The 17,742-nt window shown below is 42.9% G+C and overlaps 1 protein-coding gene across 10 annotated transcripts in view; it reads right to left on the bottom strand.

Annotated features, from left to right (window-relative positions):
* The window catches only part of herc1 (HECT and RLD domain containing E3 ubiquitin protein ligase family member 1), a 295,507-nt gene that overhangs the window by 119,226 nt on the left and 158,539 nt on the right, over positions 1 to 17,742 (bottom strand). For all 10 annotated transcript variants that reach the window (XM_068015273.1, XM_068015277.1, XM_068015276.1 and 7 more), the window contains 2 exons: positions 14,324 to 14,561; positions 686 to 858 (listed from right to left, as the gene is read on the bottom strand). In XM_068015273.1, the coding sequence (XP_067871374.1) occupies positions 686 to 858; positions 14,324 to 14,561 (411 nt within the window). The remainder of the gene's footprint in view (positions 1 to 685; positions 859 to 14,323; positions 14,562 to 17,742) is intronic.

Genomic DNA, 17,742 nt, shown 5'->3' on the forward strand with positions numbered 1-17,742 from the left:
ATCTTGAAAAGAAACAGAAGTCATAATTTGTTTCTTTCAATAAGAATTTTTTTAAATCTGTAAGCGTGGCCATCACAGTTACATGGGACAACCCATCTGTGCTTTAATTCCAGCTGGCTTGAGGATGAAAATGAATACTACAGAGCTTACCCCAGAAACCACAATATTAATCAAAACCACTTTACTGGTACTGTGAAATCTGGGAAAATTCCACCTCCATAGCATTCTTTTCGCTTTCTCCCAAAAAAACCTCAGCCAAAATTTACAGATACAATGCAGGCAGGAGAGATTGCAATCCTACAGACCCTCTAGATGCAAAAAGGGGATTTTTACCAGTGCTCTGGATTCTGGAACAGTACTTCCTTGTACTCTTCACGCACAATAGGAGCTTTACGAGCTCCAGATAAGATCCCCACAAAATATAGAGAGTTAGCTGACCTGATGAAAGACATCAAGGTCTTGGATCATTTAAGGTCCATGTCAGAAGGCAGTTCTAGTACCATTAGGATGGAAAAACATGTTACAGGATCACATCCAATCCAAGTGCTGAAGTTAGTCCATTGGCTGCACAATGAGAACTACTACCCTACAGATTGCCCTCTTTAAACCAGAGATAAATATCCTGCACCCATCCCCATCTCCCTAAATTTTTATACATAATGGAAGACGAAAGAGGTTTTGATACCTTTAAAATCTTTGGTATCCTCAGTCTCACCAGTCTCATCTAATTTATTTTCTCCATCTCCATGCAAGGGTGTCAGCTGCATTCCAGCCTGAGAGAGTAGGTTTTTCAGCTGACTGCACAGCAGGTCTAATAGAGACTGAACAACTTTAGGGTTCAGCTTGTCTGCGTAGGTTCTATAGGATAAGAACAAAACACACACAAAACAATTGAACTTGAACTGCTGGATCAGACATTATTTTGATATTCAATTGGTAATCACACTGCTCAGTGCAATACTTAGGCTTACTAAAAAAACAGCCCTGGGTTTAATGTGCAGCCTTAGTTCGGAATTTTCACCAGGTAGTTTGGTACAGGGGGATGATTTAGGGTGGGTGGGAAGAGAAGAGAAAGGAAAGACAGAAAAATATCCGAGGTGCTGTTCCCAATATCTAGCTGCATAGGTACATATATAGCTGTTAGTGAGGAACTTGACTATGAAGCTCTTTCCCCTTGACATTTACAGAGGCTCTGGACATTTACTGTCGAAGACAACACTTGAAGAAAATCCATTTGGGTAGAGTACTGGAGAGCAGCTGGCATCAGTGGAATTGTATCTCATTACAAATCAGAATACAATTCTATTGGAAATGCGAGGTGTGACCAGGAGATTATTTTCTGTAGATAAACTATAGAGACCTCATCTTGAGTGAGGGATGTGTGACACTATCATCATGCTAAATGGGATAGATTTTGAACAGATCTAGCAATGCAAAACTGGGCATCCATGAGGCGCTGTGGGCCATCAGCAGCAGAACTATACTCAACCACAATCTGTAACCTCATGGCCCGGCATATCCCCCACTATACCATTACCATCAAGCCGGGGGACCAACCCTGGTTCAATGAAGAGTGCAGGAGGGCATGCCAGGAGCAGCACCAGACATACCTCAAAATGAGGTGTCAACCTGGTGAAGCTACAACCCAGGACTACTTGCATGCCAAACTGCATAAGCAGCATGCAATAGACAGAGCTAAGCGATCCCATAACCAACGGATCAGATCTAAGCTCTGCAGTCCTGCCACATCCAGTCATGAATGGTGGTGGACAATTAAACAACTAACTGGAGGAGGTGGCTTCACAAATATTCCCATCCTCAAAGATGGTGGGGCTCAGCACCTCAGTGCAAAAGATAAGGCTGAAGCATTTGCAACAATCTTCAGCCAGAAGTGCCAGGTTGTTGATCCATCTCGGCCTCCCGAAGTCCCCAGCATCACAGATGCCAGTCTTTAGCCAATTCGATTCACTCCGCGTGATATCAAGAAACAACTGAAGGCACTGGATACTGCAAAAACTATGGGCCCTTACAACATTCCAGCAATAACACTGAAGAACTGTGCTCTAGAACTTACTGCACTCCTAGCCAAGCTGCTCCAGTACAGCTACAACACTGGCATCTACCCAGCAATATGGAAAATTGACAAGGTATGTCCTGTACACAAATTGCAGGACAAGTCCAATCTGTCCAATTACCGCCCCATCAGTTTACTCTCAATCATCAATAAAGTGATGAAAGGTTTCATTGACAATGCTATCAAGTGGCACTTGCTTAGCAATAACCTGCTCAGTTTGGGTTCCGCCAGGGCCACTCAGCTCCTGACAGTGCAGCCTTGGTACAAACATGGACAAAAGAGCTGAACTCAAGAGGTGAGGTGAGAGTGACTGCTCGACATCAAGGCAGCATTTGACCGAGTATGGCATCAAGCAGCCCTCGCAAAACTGGAGTCAACGGGAACCAGGGGTAAACGCTCTGCTGGTTGGAGTCATACCTAGCGCAAAGGAAGAAGGCTGTGGTTGCTGGAGGTCAATCATCTGAGCTCCAGGACATCACTGCAGGTGTTCCTCAGGGTAGTGTCCTAGGCCCAACCATCTTCAGTTGCTTCATCAATGACCTTCCTTCAATCATAAGGTCAGAAGTGGGGATGTTTGCTGATGATTGCACAATGTTCAGCACTATTCGCAACTCCTCAGATACTGAAGCGGTCAGTGTAGAAATGCAGCAAGTCCTGGACAATATCCAGGCTTGAGCTGATAAGTGGCAAGTAACATTCGCACCACACAAGTACCAGGCAATGACCATCTCCAACAAGAATCTAACCATCTCCCCATGACATTCACTGGCATTACAATCGCTGAATCCCCCACTATCAACATCCTGGGGGTTACCATTGACCAGAAATTGAACTGGATTAGCCATATAAATAACGTGGCTAGGAATCCTGTAGCGAGTAACTCACCTCCTGACTCCCCAAAGCCTGTCCACCACCTACAAGGCACAAGTCAGGAGTGTGATGGAATACACTCCACTTGCCGGGATGGGTGCAGCTCCAACAACACTTAAGAAACTCGATACCATCCAGGACTAAGCAGCCTGCTCGACTGTTTGTGGATGAGGTGCCATTCACTCCCTCCACCTCTGATGCACAGTGACAGCAGTGTGCACCATCTACAAGATGCACTGTAGCAGTGCACCCAGCCTCCTTCGACAGCACCTTCCAAACCCATGACCTCACCATCTAGAAAGACAAGGGCAGCAGATGAATGGGAACACCACCACCTGCAAATTCCCCTCCAAGCCACACCCCATTCCTTCACTGTCGCTAGGTCAAAATCCTGGAAATCCCTTCCTAACAGCACTGTGGGTATACCTACTCCACATGGACTGAAGCGGTTCAAGAAGGCAGTTCACCACCACATTCTCGAAGACAATTAGGAATGGGCAATAAATGCTGGCCTAGCCAGCGACGCCCACATCCCATGAATGAATATTAAAAAAACACACTTGGCACAACCCATGAAAATAGAATAATGTGATGCCATAACTTGCAGACAATACCAATGTTACCAAGCTTGGGGAAGGAGATGCTATGAACTTATAGAAGTCAGCCAAGATATTACAGAAACTCGACAGACTTTGGTAACTAAGGACAAATGAGATTTAAATGGAGAAAAAAAAGGCATGGTACTGCAAAAGGTAAATGTTCATGGTGGGATAGAACTTTCTAAAGGGGAGGTTAAAACAGAGCTAAAGATGTTACCTCATCATGTTCAAACAATAGCAGGTGGCAACAAAACAAAAAAAAATGTTGAGTTAATCAGTTGCGTTAAAATGCCCAGAGGTTATGCTGAAACTGAAAATGCATTGATCAGGCTGCGTCTGAACTGTTGGGTACAGTTCAGATCACAAGGGTACTATTTAGATCTTTGAGTAGACACAAAGAAGAGTCGAGGCTAGATATACAGGGACAGAAAGAATAAACTGTCAGCAATGGTATCGTTTTATGTTAAAGAGGACTTACTGTTATTTAATGACCCCAGGTCAAGGAGAGAGATTAGATCCAGAGGTTCTAAACATACGAAATAGGAGCAGGGGTAGGCCATTCGGCCACTCGAGCCAGTCATTCAAGAAAAATCAGATTGTGGCCTCATCTCCACTTTCCCGCCTGACCTTCATAACCCTCGACTCCCTTACAGATCAAAAATCTGAATATATTCAAGACTGAGTTAGACAATGACCCAGCCTCCACTGCTCTCTGGGGTAGAGAATTCCAAAGATTAACGACCCAGAGAGAAGAAATTCCTCATTTCCGTCTTAAATGGGAGACTCCTTATTCTGAAACTGTGCCTTCCAGTTCTAGATTCCCACATGAGAAATATCCTTTCAGCATCTACCCTGTCAGGCCATCAGCTTAGATGTTTCAATATCATCTATTCTTCTAAACTCCAAGGAGTATAGGTCCAACCTGCTCAATCTTTTCTCATAAGCCTAGTGAACCTTCTCTGAAATGCCTCCAATTCAAGTATATCCCTCTTTAAGGCGGCCAAAACTGTTCTCAGTACTCTCGGTGTGATCTCACCAATGCCCTGCACAGTTGTACTAAGACTTCCCTACTTTTATACTCCATCCCCCTTGCAATAAAGGCCAACATTCCATTTGCCTTCCCAATTACTTGCTATATCTGCAACCTAACTTTTTGCGATTCATGAGGACACCCAGATCCCTCTGTACCACTGCATTCTGTAGTCTCTTTCCCCATTTAATTAATATTTTGCACTGTGAGCACTTGTGCAGTAACCTTTTATGTGGCATCTTATCGAATGAGTTTTAGAAATCCAAATACACAATATCTGCTGGTTCCCCTTTATCCACCCTGCTTGTTACATCCTCAAAGAACTCAAATAATTTTGTCAAACACAACTGACCCTTCATAAAACCATGTTGACTCTACTCGATTGCATTATGACTTTCTAAATGTCCTGCTACTTCTTCCTTAATGATGGATTCCAGCACTTTCCCACTGATAGACGTTAGGCTAACTAACATAATTGTCACGGGAGACGACAACATACCGGATTGAGAGGATTATAACAGAAGAGTAAACACGTTTTGACCATTATGGACCATTACATTACCCAAACGATTAAGGAACCTACAAAGGAAAGATGAAGCTAGACTAGACACCATGTGAGCCCCAGGAGAAAGTGACCACACTATGATCGAGTTTAGCATTAGACACTCAGCGAGTGCTACACAAATTCTTAATATTCTGAAAGCGGATTTTGAAGAAATTAAAATGGGCCGAGGGGATAAATTAGAGCAGAATTTTAGAAGGGCACAGATTACGCATGAAAAGGGAACACCAGGAATACCACTGGTACCCACATACCATTGGGAAAGAAATGTAGTAGAAAAGAGGAGCCTGATACGGGAAATATTACAGAGTCAGAGAGATACAGCACTGAAACAGGCCCTTTGGCCCACCGAGTCTGTGCTGACCAACAACCACCCATTTATACTAATCCTACATTAATCCACATATTCCCTACCACATCCCCACCATTCTCCTACCACCTACCTACACTAGTGGCAATTTACAATGGCCAATTTACCCATCAACCTGCAAGTCTTTGACTGTGGGAGGAAACCGAAGCACCCAGCAGAAACCCACGTGGTCACAGGGAGAACTTGCAAACTCCGCATAGGCAGTACCCAGAACTGAACCTGGGTCGCTGCAGCTGTGAGGGATGCGATGCTAACCACTGCGCCGCCCAAGCAGAGTTTAGTCATACAGAGATACAGCACCAAAACAGGCCCTTCGGTCAACAAGTCCACACCGACCATCAACCACCCATTTATACTAATCCTACATTAATCCCATTTTCCCTCACATCCTCACCTTCCCTCAATTCTACTACCACCTACCTAGACTAGGGGCAATTTTTGTTTTTAAAATGGCCAATTTACCTATCAACCCACAAGTCTTTGGCATGTGGGAGGAAACCCGCGCGGTCACAGGGAGAACTTGCAAACTCCGCACAGGTAGTACCCAGAACCGAACCTGGATCACTGGAGCTGTGAGGCTGCGGTACTAACCACTGCGCCGCCCTAATATTGTAGGATTAAGGACAAAAGAAAGCTCTCATCAAGTATAAGACCACATTAATGAGTGTAAGAATAAGATTTGGGAGTCAAAGAAACCAGTTATGACAGCTAAAATACAGAATGAGATAGAAACTACTGAGAAGACAAAAACAGGCACATAGGGGACTTTGCATCAAGTGACCAAGGAATGGCATGACCTAAATTAATTCTTGGTGCCTGTGATCATGTGGAAACCTTAGACAGCCTTCTTACCCTTTGGTAGGATTTCTATGACTGCACTATTTCAAGAAATATAGCCACAAGTGACAAAGATGTAATGGAGTGCTGAAGGCACTGAAGCCAGTCAAGGCCGAAGATTCAGACAAATTCCATCTTATGGCACTTAAAGTAGCTAATCGAATGGCCATATACTAACAAGTATATTTAGGTAATTTTTGGAAATGGGGACTGTGCATGAAGATTAAAGAAAAACAAAAAAATTACACCAACCTTAATAAAAGCAAAGGGATAATCAAGGGAATTACATGCAAGTCAGCTTGACATCCATGTAGATAAAAGTATCAGACTGCATTTTAAAGGAATGAATGATGAACCAACAGAAGAAAAACAGGACTACAAGAGGGAACCAGCAAGGCTTTACGGGAGGAAACAAGAACAAAACCCAATTCCAAATTGGGAGGGCTGCAAATAACTGGGAACAAAAGACTTGCAGGTTGATAGGTAAATTGGCCATTATAAATTGCCCCTCGTATAGGTAGGTGATAGGGGAATATAGGGACAGGTGGGGATGTGGTAGGAATCTGGGATTAGTGTAGGATTAGTATAAATGGGTGGTTGATGGTCGGCACAGACTCGGTGGGCCGAAGGGCCTGTTTCAGTGCTGTATCTCTAAATAAATAACTAAAACAAACAAGCTGATCAAATACAGCAAGGCCTGGATAGATTGGGAGCTAGACCTAGGAATCACGGATGTCATATAATGTAAACAAATGCAAAGTGACAAAATTGGGAAAGGATAATAAACAGTGGTATTATTCTACAGGCCACAAAAGAGGTGCTCAGTGGTACTGATGGGTAGGTTTCTGAAGTCATCCAGCACAGTGCGTGGCAACATTAAGACAGCAAATTGGATCCTGGTCTACATATCCAGAGAAACAAAGCACAAACCTCAGGAAGTAGTTTGTATAGAGTGTTTTTTTTTATTCAATCATGGGATGTGGGCATTACTGGCAAGGCCAGCATTTATTGCCCATCCCTAATTTCCCTTGAGAAGGTGGTGGTGAGCTGCCTTCTTGAACCGCTGCAGTCCATTTGGGGTAGGTATACCCACAGTGCTGTTAGGAAGGGAGTTCCAGGATTTTTGCCCAGCGACAATGAAGGAATGGCGATATAGTTCCAAGTCAGGATGGCTTGGAGGGAAACTTGCAAGAGATGACGTTCCCATACGTCTGCTGCCCTTGTCCTTCTAGGTGTTAGAGGTCACGGGTATGGCAGGTGCTGTCTAAGGTGCCTTGGTGCATTGCTGCAGTGCATCTTGTAAATGGTACACACTGCTGCCATTGTGCGTCGGTGGTGGAGGGAGTGAATGTTTGTAGATGGGGTTCTTATCAAGTGGGCTGCTTTATCCTGGATGGTGTCAAGCTTCTTGAGTGTTGTTGGAGCTGCACCCATCCAGGCAAGTGGAGAGTATTCCATCACACTCCTGATTTGTACCTTGTAGATGGTGGACAGGCTTTGGGGAGTCAGGAGGCGAGTTACTCGCCGCAGGATTCCTAGTCTCTGACCTGCTCTTGTTGCCATGGTGTTTATATGGCTAATCCAGTTCAGTTTCTGGTCAATGATATTCCCCAGGATGTTGATAGTGGGGGATTCAGCAATACAGTCTGACTGTACAATTAAGGGAAAGGCAGCTAAGCAATGGAGATGTTATAGCAAAGGGTAACATATTGATCAGATACGTCAGTTATAAGGAAATGCCACAGAAGTTAGCAATGTTTACACTTTTCAAGTATTCAAAATCCTACAGGGTACTGTAGATATGTATCAAAATGCTCAATATAGTCACAGAATCTACAAAAGTGCGTAGCTTTAAACTTACAAGAGACTGAAAACTTGGTTTATATTTAACAACTTTATCTAGAGGGTCCTTAAATGTTTCACAGCTAACAGATTAGAGCTAAAAACAACATTGCGGGTGTAGAAACATAGAAAATAGGAGTAGGCCATTTGGCCCTTCGAGCCTGCTCCGCCATTCATTATGATCATGGCTGATCAGCCAGCTCAGTCACCTGTTCCTGCTTTCGCCCCATACCCTTTGATCCCTTTAGATCCAAGAGCCAACCACTGCCTCACCCTCTGGTGAGAACAGGGCTAGTTTGATTTGGAGGCCGGTTTTACACTATGCCTGATTTTACACTCCACTGATGACACTGGAGAGTAAAATCAGCCGTGGTGTAAAAGGGCAGCCTATACAATCACATCAATATCCTGCAGGGAGGATCAGGCTAAAATTACCCCTCAAATATTTGCAGCAATATATTTCAGGTTATTCTCAATAAAGATGGGTAAACTGGCTTTCAATGGTGCTGAAATAATTTTGTGGCTCTGTAAACATCACAGAATAATATAATGCAGAAGAGGCCCTTCAGCCCATCGAGTCTGCACCGATGCATTAAAGACACCTGACCTGTCTACCTAACCCCATTTGCCAACACTTGGCCCATAGCCTTGAATGTTATGATGTGCCAAGTGCTCATCCAGGTACTTCTTAAAGGAATAAAAACAAGAAATGCTGGAAATAGTCAGCAGGTCTGGCAGCATCTGTGGAGAGAGAAGCAGAGTTAAAGTTTTGGGTCAGTGACCCTTCTTCGGAACAGTTTACTTTTTAAAGGATGTGAGGCAACCCGCCTCTACCACCCTCCCAGTTAGTGCATTCCAGACCGTCACCACCCTCTGGGTAAAAAAGTTCTTCCTCAAATCCCCCTTAAACCTCCTGCCCCTCACCTTAAACTTGTGTCCCCTCATAACTGATCCTTTAACTAAGGGGAACAGCTGCTCCCTATCCACCCTGTCCATACCCCTCATAATCTTGTACACCTCGATCAGGTCATCCCTCAGTCTTCTCTGCTCCAGCAAAAACAACCCAAGCCTATCCAACCTCTCTTCCTCGCTTAAATGTTCCATCCCAGGCAACATCCTGGTGAATCACCTCTGCACCCCCTCTAGTGCAATCACATCCTTCCTATAATGTGGCGAACAGAATTGCACACAGTACTCCAGCTGTGGCCTTACCAAAGTTCTACACAACTCCAACATGACCTCCCTGCTTTTGTAATCTAAGCCTTGATTGATAAAGGCAAGTGTCCCATATGCCTTTTTCACCACCCTATTAACCTGCCCTTCTGCCTTCAGAGATCTATGGACAAACAGCCAAGGTCCCTTTGTTCCTCGGAACTTCCCAGTGTCAGGCCATTCGCTGAATACTTCAGTGTCACATTACTCCTTCCAAAGTGTATCACCTCACATTTTTCAGGGTTAAATTCCATCTGCCACTTTTCTGCCCATTTGACCATCCCGTCTATATCTTCCTGTAACCCAAGACACTCAACCTCACTGTTAACCACTCGGCCACTCTTTGTGTCATCCGCGAACTTACTGATCCTACCCCCCACATAGTCATCTATGTCGTTTATATAAATGACAAATGCCACTGGACACTGGCTTCCAGTCACTAAAACAGCCGTCTGTCATCACTCTCTGTCTCCTACAGCTAAGCCAATTTTGAATCCACCTTATCAAGTTACCCTGTATCTTGCTTTCTTGATAAGTCTCCCATGTGGGACCTTGTCAAAAGCTTTGCTGAAATCCATGTAAACTACATCAACTGCACTACCCTCATCCACACACCTGGTCACATGCTCAAAAAATTCAATCAAATTTGTTAGGCATGACCTCCCTCTGACAAAGCTATGCTGACTATTCCAAATTTTGCCTCTCGAAGATTCTCTCCTTCAGAATTTTCTCCAATAGTTTCCCTACCACTGACGTGCGACTCACTGGTCTGTAGTTCCCTGGCTTATCTCTACAACCTTTCTTAAATAGTGGGACCACATTAGCTGTTCTCCAGTCCTCTGGCACCTCCCCCATGGCCAGAGAGGAATTAAAAATTAGGGTCAGAACCCCTGCAATCTCCACCCTCGCCTCCCACAGCATCCTGGGACACAAATCGTCTGGACCTGGAGATCTGTCCACTTTTAAGCCAGCCAAAACCTCCAATACCTTGTCACTCCCGATGACAATTTGCTCAAGAACCTCACAGTCTGTCTCTCCAAGTTCCATATCTACATCCTCATTCTCTTGGGTGAAGACAGATGTGAAGTATTTGTTCAACACCCTATCTGTGGGCTCCACCCACAGATTTCCCCCTTGGTCCCTAATGGGTTTTTTCCCTGGTTATCCTCTTCCCATTGATATACTTACAGAATATCTTGGGATTTTCCCTACTTTTACCAGACAGAGCTTTCTCATATCTCCTCTTTGCTCTCCTAATTGCTTTCTTAAACTCCATCCTACACTTTCTGTACTCCACTAATGCTTCTGTTGATTTGCTCTCCTTGTATTTGCTAAAAGCCTCTCTTTTCCTTCTCATCGTACCCTGAATGTTTCTGGTCATCCATGGTTCTCTGGGCTTGTTGCTCCTACCTATTACCCTAGAGGGAACATGTTGGGTCTGTACCCTCCCCGTTTCCATTTTGAATGCCCCCCACCGCTCTTCTGTAAATTTCCCGACAAGTAACTCTTTCCAGTCTACCTTGGCCAGATCCTGCCTTATTTTACTAAAATTCACTCTCCCCCAATCCAAAACCTTTTTTTGCAACTTGTCTATTTCTTTCTCCATAACAAGCTTAAATTGTACCATGTTGCGGTCACCATCACCAAAATGCTCCTCCACCAACCACCTGTCCAGCTTCATTCCCCAGAATTAGGTCCAGCACTGCACCCTCCCTTGTTGGATCCTCTACATATTGAGCTAAAAGGTTCTCCTGTATACATTTTAAGAACTCCACTCCATCTAAGCCCTCAACACGATGACTATCCCAATTAATGTTGGGAAAGTTGAAATCACCTAATATAATGACCCTATTATTATTTTTACACACCTCTGTAAATTGCGCACATAATTGCTCTTCAATTTCCTGCTTACTATCTGGGGGTCTACAATAAACACCTAGTAATGTGGCTGTCCCTTTTTTATTCCTAAACTCTACTCATATAGCTTCATTTGATGCCCCCAAGATATCATCTCTCCTTACCGCAGTAACTGACTCCTTAACTAATATTGCAATGCCCCTTCCTCTGTCTCGCCTGAAGATTCTATATCCCGGGATGCTGAGCTGCCAATCCTGCCCCTCCCTCAACCATGTCTCCGTGATGGCTACTATATCACAATTCCACGTGCCAATCCTTGCCCTTAACTCATCCGTTGTACCTGTAATACTCCTGGCATTAAAGTAGAGGCCATCCATCCTGGTCTTACTCCCTTGAAACTTACTTCCGCTGTATCCCCTCTGACCTGTTTGCTTTCCTGTGTTTAGCTGTGTCCCTATTCTGCTAGGAGTCTGCGTCCCCTCCCCCTGCCAAATTAGTTTAAACTCCTCCCAACAGCACTAGCAAACCCACCAGCAAGGATGTTAGTCCCCCTCTGGTTCAGATGTAGACCGTCCCGCTTGTATAGGTCCCACCTTGCCCAGAAACTGTCCCAGTGATCCAGGAATCCAGAACCCTCCCTCCTGCACCAACTCTTAAGCCACGCATTCATCTGTGCTATTCTCCTATTTCTATACTCACTAGCACGCGGCACTGGGAGTGATCCAGAGATTACAACCCAAGAGGTCCTGCTTTTTAGTCTACTGCCTAACTCCCTGAATTCTTGATGCAAGACGTCATCCCTCTTTCTACCTAGGTCATTGGTACCAACATGTACCATGACCTCTGCCTTATCACCATGTGTATAAACCCCAGTAAAACATATCATTTCTGCTTTAACTACCACTGCTTTTAGCTAACTGTAAACCCCATTTTGTTGCTTTAAATGTACATATAAACACAAACATTTGACATTTTGTTTTTCCAAAATGGGTTTAGGAATTCATTCAATATGATATGTTTTTAATGAATTGCTCACCAATTGGCAACAGTCTAGCTCTAATCTTCATATTGTTACGACTGAGGTGGGAGGAGTACACTGTCTTTTCCAGTTCCACTTCTCCACAGGTCAAAACATATTTTTTTTTAAATATTTACCCTGTTATTGATGTCAATCATATGCTCTACTCTTTATCCATGCCAAAGACTTGCAGGTTGATAGGTTAATTGGCCATTATAAATTGCCCCTAGTATAGGTAGGTGGTAGGGAAATATATAGGGACAGGTGGGGATGTGATAGGAATATGGGATTAGTGTAGGATTAGTATAAATGGGTGGTTGATGGTCGGCACAGACTCGGTGGGCCGAAGGGCCTGTTTCAGTGCTGTATCTCTAAACTAATCCCAGAATAAAATACACCAACCAGGGTTTCTTTAATAAAAAGCAAAATGATGAATTTATTATAAAAAAAAGTCTTACCCAGTAACGAAGCAAAACCTTAACATGCAGATTGAAATATGAAATAAAAGCACAATACTGGAAATACTGGTGCTGAAAATCTGAAATAAAGACAGAAAGTGCTGGAAATACTCAGCAGATCTGGCAACATCTGTGGAGCGAGAAGCAGAGTTAACATTACAGGTCTGTGACCTTTCATCAGAACTGGCAACGGTTACAAAAGAATTAGGTTTTAAGCAACTGAAGGGGAGGGGGTGGGGAGAGCACAAAGGGAAAGGTGTTTGATAGGGCAGAGGACAGGAGAGATTAAATAACAAAGGCAAAGAGTGCGTTAATGCTTGTGGTGAAAGACAAAGCATTAGCCCAGAGAGAGTGCTAATAGCAGAATAATGAGCAGCTCTGACTACATGAAAAACAGGCACATGGTTAAAAAATTAAATATTAAAAAAAGGCCAGTCATGCTCTGAAGTTATTGAACTCAATATTCAGTCTGCAAGGTTGTAGCATGCCTAATCGAAAGATCAAGTGCTGCTCCTCAAGCTTGCGTTGATGTTCACTGGAACACTGGGGGAGACCAAAGACAGAAATGTTGGCGTGAGAGCAGGGGGCGGCAGCAGGGGGGGAAAAAGTGTTGAAATGGCAAGCAACCGGAAGCTCGGAGATATGCTTTCGGGCTGAACGGAGGTGTTCCGCAAAGCGGTCATCCAATCTGCATTTGGACTCCCTAGTGGAGAGGAGACCACATTGTGAGCAGTGAATACAGTATACTAAATTGAAAGAAGTACAAGTAAATCACTGCTTCACCTGAAAGGAGTGTTTGGGGCCTTGGATAGTGAAATATGAAAGTTCCCTTTTTAAATGCCCCACACAAACTCACTGAAAAAATACAGAAATTCTCTCTGCAGAAAAAAAAAAGACAAAAAAAAAATACTTTGGCCAAATGCCTGCTAATTCTTGAAGAAACAAAGAAGATATGGAAAGATGTCAATCGTCCCTTTTTGGGCTGAGGTCCCAAATATGCGTAGATGTCTGTCACTGGGGCTCTTGTAGAGCAGTTCTTTTCAGGTGACGTTGAAGATCAGTTTGGCAGGCTTTCCAGGAGAAATGCAGCATCAGTTTCTCCATTTCTTACAATTGATTCTCAGGAAGTTCTCAAAGAGATGGAAGCGAGTGAGCTGATGGTGGTTGCTCTCTTGGCTGTTTTTTTCCCCAACTGTCTTCAAAACAGTTCACACCCCAACACACTGTCCAAAGTAAAACCAAAAATGATATCTCAAGAGTCAAGCCTCCTAACCCCTATAAATCCTGACCTGTCACTTCTCTGTAAACATCTTCTCCAGGTCACCAAGGTTTCTGTTGTTTATTGCTTAAAGCACATGACTTTCTGCAAGCCTGTTTTTAAACATCTCAGTGTCCTTTCAATGAACTGTCTACAACAAAGCAAAGTCCAGCCTCTATGAAATTTTTAGCCTTCCGATGAATCCATCTTCACAGTTTAAATACAAGTCCTCAAAAACATACACTTAACAAAAAAAAACTTTCGTAATATATCAATGTAATCATGATACCACTGCATTAAAGCGGCGACTGATAGAAAGTTGAAGTTTGTGCTTACCCTGTGGTAATGGCTAGAATCTGAAGCAATCTGGTGCTGGCAACCTTCAAAGCTGTGCTGAGCTGTGAAACACCTGGCTTTTGTATCAACTGCAGTGGCTGTCCTAGCATAGTGTCAGTACCACACAACTGGGATAGTACATTCAACAAACCACTGGAGATTGCCAAAGAGACATCCACTGGCTGGTAACGCACACTAAGTGCGAATACTGTAACCAGCAAAAGACGCTGTTGGGCTCCTGAAACCAGGAATAAAAATAAAAGATATATTTGTTAGTATTGTTACAAATACATTCTAATGATCAATGTAATGATAACTGGAGTGATTTTAAAGCACTGTAATATTTGCTTTCTACATATTGCGAAAAGTGTTTGTACTCTATTGTAAAAAAAATCTAAAGCATTAGTTCATCTTTGGTGGCATTTCATACAGGAAGTCAAGATCAAGAGCAGTGTTCAGGTGACATAGGATTAGAGGACAGGGGGCAGATAATTGGACCAAGGGTGCAGACATATTTCAGCAGCCATTCTTAAAACAAACAAAAAAAAAATGTTACATGCATAACTATCACCTAGCTGATCCTCATTTCTCTCTCACCTAGCAGTGGCTGAAGTTTTAGCTTTATCTGCCAAGTTGTTAGGTTAGAGGATGCATTGCTTCCTCTCCATCAAAGAATGCTGTAGCGCACAATGTGCTAATAGACACATCCTTGCCAAAGTAGGTATAGGAAGATCAACTGGCCAAAATAGCAGTAATGATGGGGACTTCTAGTTAAGTGTTTTCCTACATATATGATTGGAACATCTTTGTGCGCATGAAAGCTGAACAAATTAGGAAGGAGAAAGATTAGCAAAAGGACATGACAAAGACATAGAACTAAAATAATACAGTAATGTGGATTCACTAATAATATGCACACGCTATGAGGGAAGGAAGAAAGGGAGGAGGGAAGGAAAGAAAAAGGATTGCATTTAAATGGCAAATACCTTTTCGATGTATTACTTTCAGCCAAAACCAGTAATTCCATCAACAGATTGGAGACTGAAAAATTAATGTGTCTAGACAGCATACCTGGGACTAGATTTTTTCTTTAAAAAAAAACTGTCAACTCTTTAACTAAGCCCAAGATATTTATGAAACACACATTTGAATCCGACATGGTGATTAGAAATAAATTGGAAATGCTGGAAACCTGAAATCGGGACAGAAAATGATTACTGTACTCAACAGAAAATTGTGAATTAGTGAGCTACTTTTCTAGAATTGAACAAAATGAAGATCCACCAGGTCTACTATTAAGGCAGTTAATGAGTTCAATAGCTTCTAAGCAAGTATTTGAAAAATCTGAAAAAATGCTGGGAATTTTACAAAGATTATTCAAGCACCTAAAAGGCATTAGGCATAAAGGGGAGTGAAAAAGACAGCCGAGTAGGTGGCACAAATCATTAAAAAAACTAAAGGGGGGGATATTCAAAGTGAAAGCAAATGATGTGGAAGATGGATAGGAAACAGATGAAGGACAATGATCAGAGGGTCGAAGAACAGTTCAGAAAAAGGGGAGACACTTTTCCTAAAGTCTGCATTGAGCTTGCTCAGGGACAGTGTAAAAGGCCAAACATAAAAAAGAACAGAGTGGGAATATCACATGGAGTTGAAGCCATGAGCTACGGGAAGTTCAGCAAAGTGATAAGGCCTGTCAGTGTGGAGCGGACTTTACTGAAAGTGAATATTGTGTACTAGATTGTAGAAAGTGTGTGTAAGTTGCTGCCTCACTTGGGAGGAGTGTCTGGGGCCCTGGACAATAGAGAAGAGGCAGCAAATGGAACAGGATGGTGGAAAAAGGAAGAGTATCAGAGCGAATGCTCCTTTAGAAATGGAAGAGAAAGGGAAGGAGAGGATCAGAAGGTTTGCCAGAAGACAATATGGTAGAAGCAATCTGGCAAATAGGAGGCTGGTGGGGTGGTAATCAATGACAAGAGGGGCCCAGTCATTGTTGTGAGGAGAGGAGGGAGATAGCAGAGGCACAAAAAACACTATGGTCGTCATCAAGAGCCATCACCAGACAAGGAGAAACCTCAGTTGAGGAAAATGGAAGAAATATCAGAAGCTTTAGTATATAAAGTCCTCTCCATTTTGTTCCATCCTGAGGTCTTTTTCCTTTAGAGTTGATGGACCTGCAGTATGTTTCATGTATATGTTTACACTAGTATTTTCATTGCACTTATTAGTCATAATAGATGCAATCTTACTCAGAAAACCAATTTTTCAATACTTAGTTCACAATTTTGCAGAATTGCATAACTGAATCAAGAATAACTGATGAATATGCCATTAAACACACCCATGGATTTCAGTTTAAATATCTGACTTCAGTGTTAACAGTGATCATTCTGAAGCAAAATAAAAGCTACAAGTGCTGTTGGAGAGGATTTAAACTAACTTGACAGGGGGACAAGACCCAGGACCAGGATGCAGCATTAGAAAGGAGAAACAAGATGCACAAAGGATTGGGAGAGACATAGAAAAAGAGAGTTAGAAATGTTATTTGGCGTCAGACTAAGAGGGAATGCAATAAGATCTAAATTTGGTTTACGGGACATGTATGTAAATGCACGAAGTGTGGTAAATAAGGTTGGTGAGCTGCAGGCACAGATAGCAATAAGGGATATGATGCTGTGGCGATAATGGGAGACCTGGCTCAAAAAAGGGCAGGACTGGTACTAATCCTGGCTATAGGGTGTTCAGGAAAGGTAGGGCAGGAAAGAGAGGAAGAGAGGTGGCAGCATTGATTAAAAATATTAGTGCTGGAGGGATCAAGGACAGAATCTATTTGGTTATAGTTAAGAAACAGTAGAGGCACCATTACACTCCTGGGTTTATTCTATAGGCCACTAAATAGTGGGAAAGATACAGAGGAGCAAATTTGCAAGGAAACTACAGAGAGGTGCAAAAACTAAAGAGTAGTGATAATGAGGGACTTCAATTAACCTAATGTAAACTGGGATAGTAACAGTGTAAAGGGCAGAGAGAGGAGAGTTTCTGACGTGTGTCCAGAAGAATAATTTTCTTGATCAGTATGTTTCTGGCCCATCAATGAAGGAGGAATTACTGGATCTTGTTCTGAGGAATGAGGTGAGCCAAGTATATCAAGTGTCAGTGGCGGAACATTTAGGGAACAGCGATCATAGCATCACGAGGTTTAGATTAGCTATGGAAAAAGACAAGGAGAAATCTAGAGTAAAAAATAATTAATTGATGGAGGGCCAATTTCTCCGGGATGAGCCAGTTTAATGTTGGTGGTAAATATTTTAGAAATGATAATCCAGGACAAAGTTAACAATCACTTGGACAAGTGTGGATTTAATTCAGGAAAGCCAGCACTGATTTGTTGAAGGCAAATCGTGTCTAACTAACTTGAT

Source organism: Heterodontus francisci, chromosome 35, assembly GCF_036365525.1.
Source record: "Heterodontus francisci isolate sHetFra1 chromosome 35, sHetFra1.hap1, whole genome shotgun sequence".
NCBI classification, from domain to species: Eukaryota; Metazoa; Chordata; class Chondrichthyes; order Heterodontiformes; family Heterodontidae; genus Heterodontus; species Heterodontus francisci.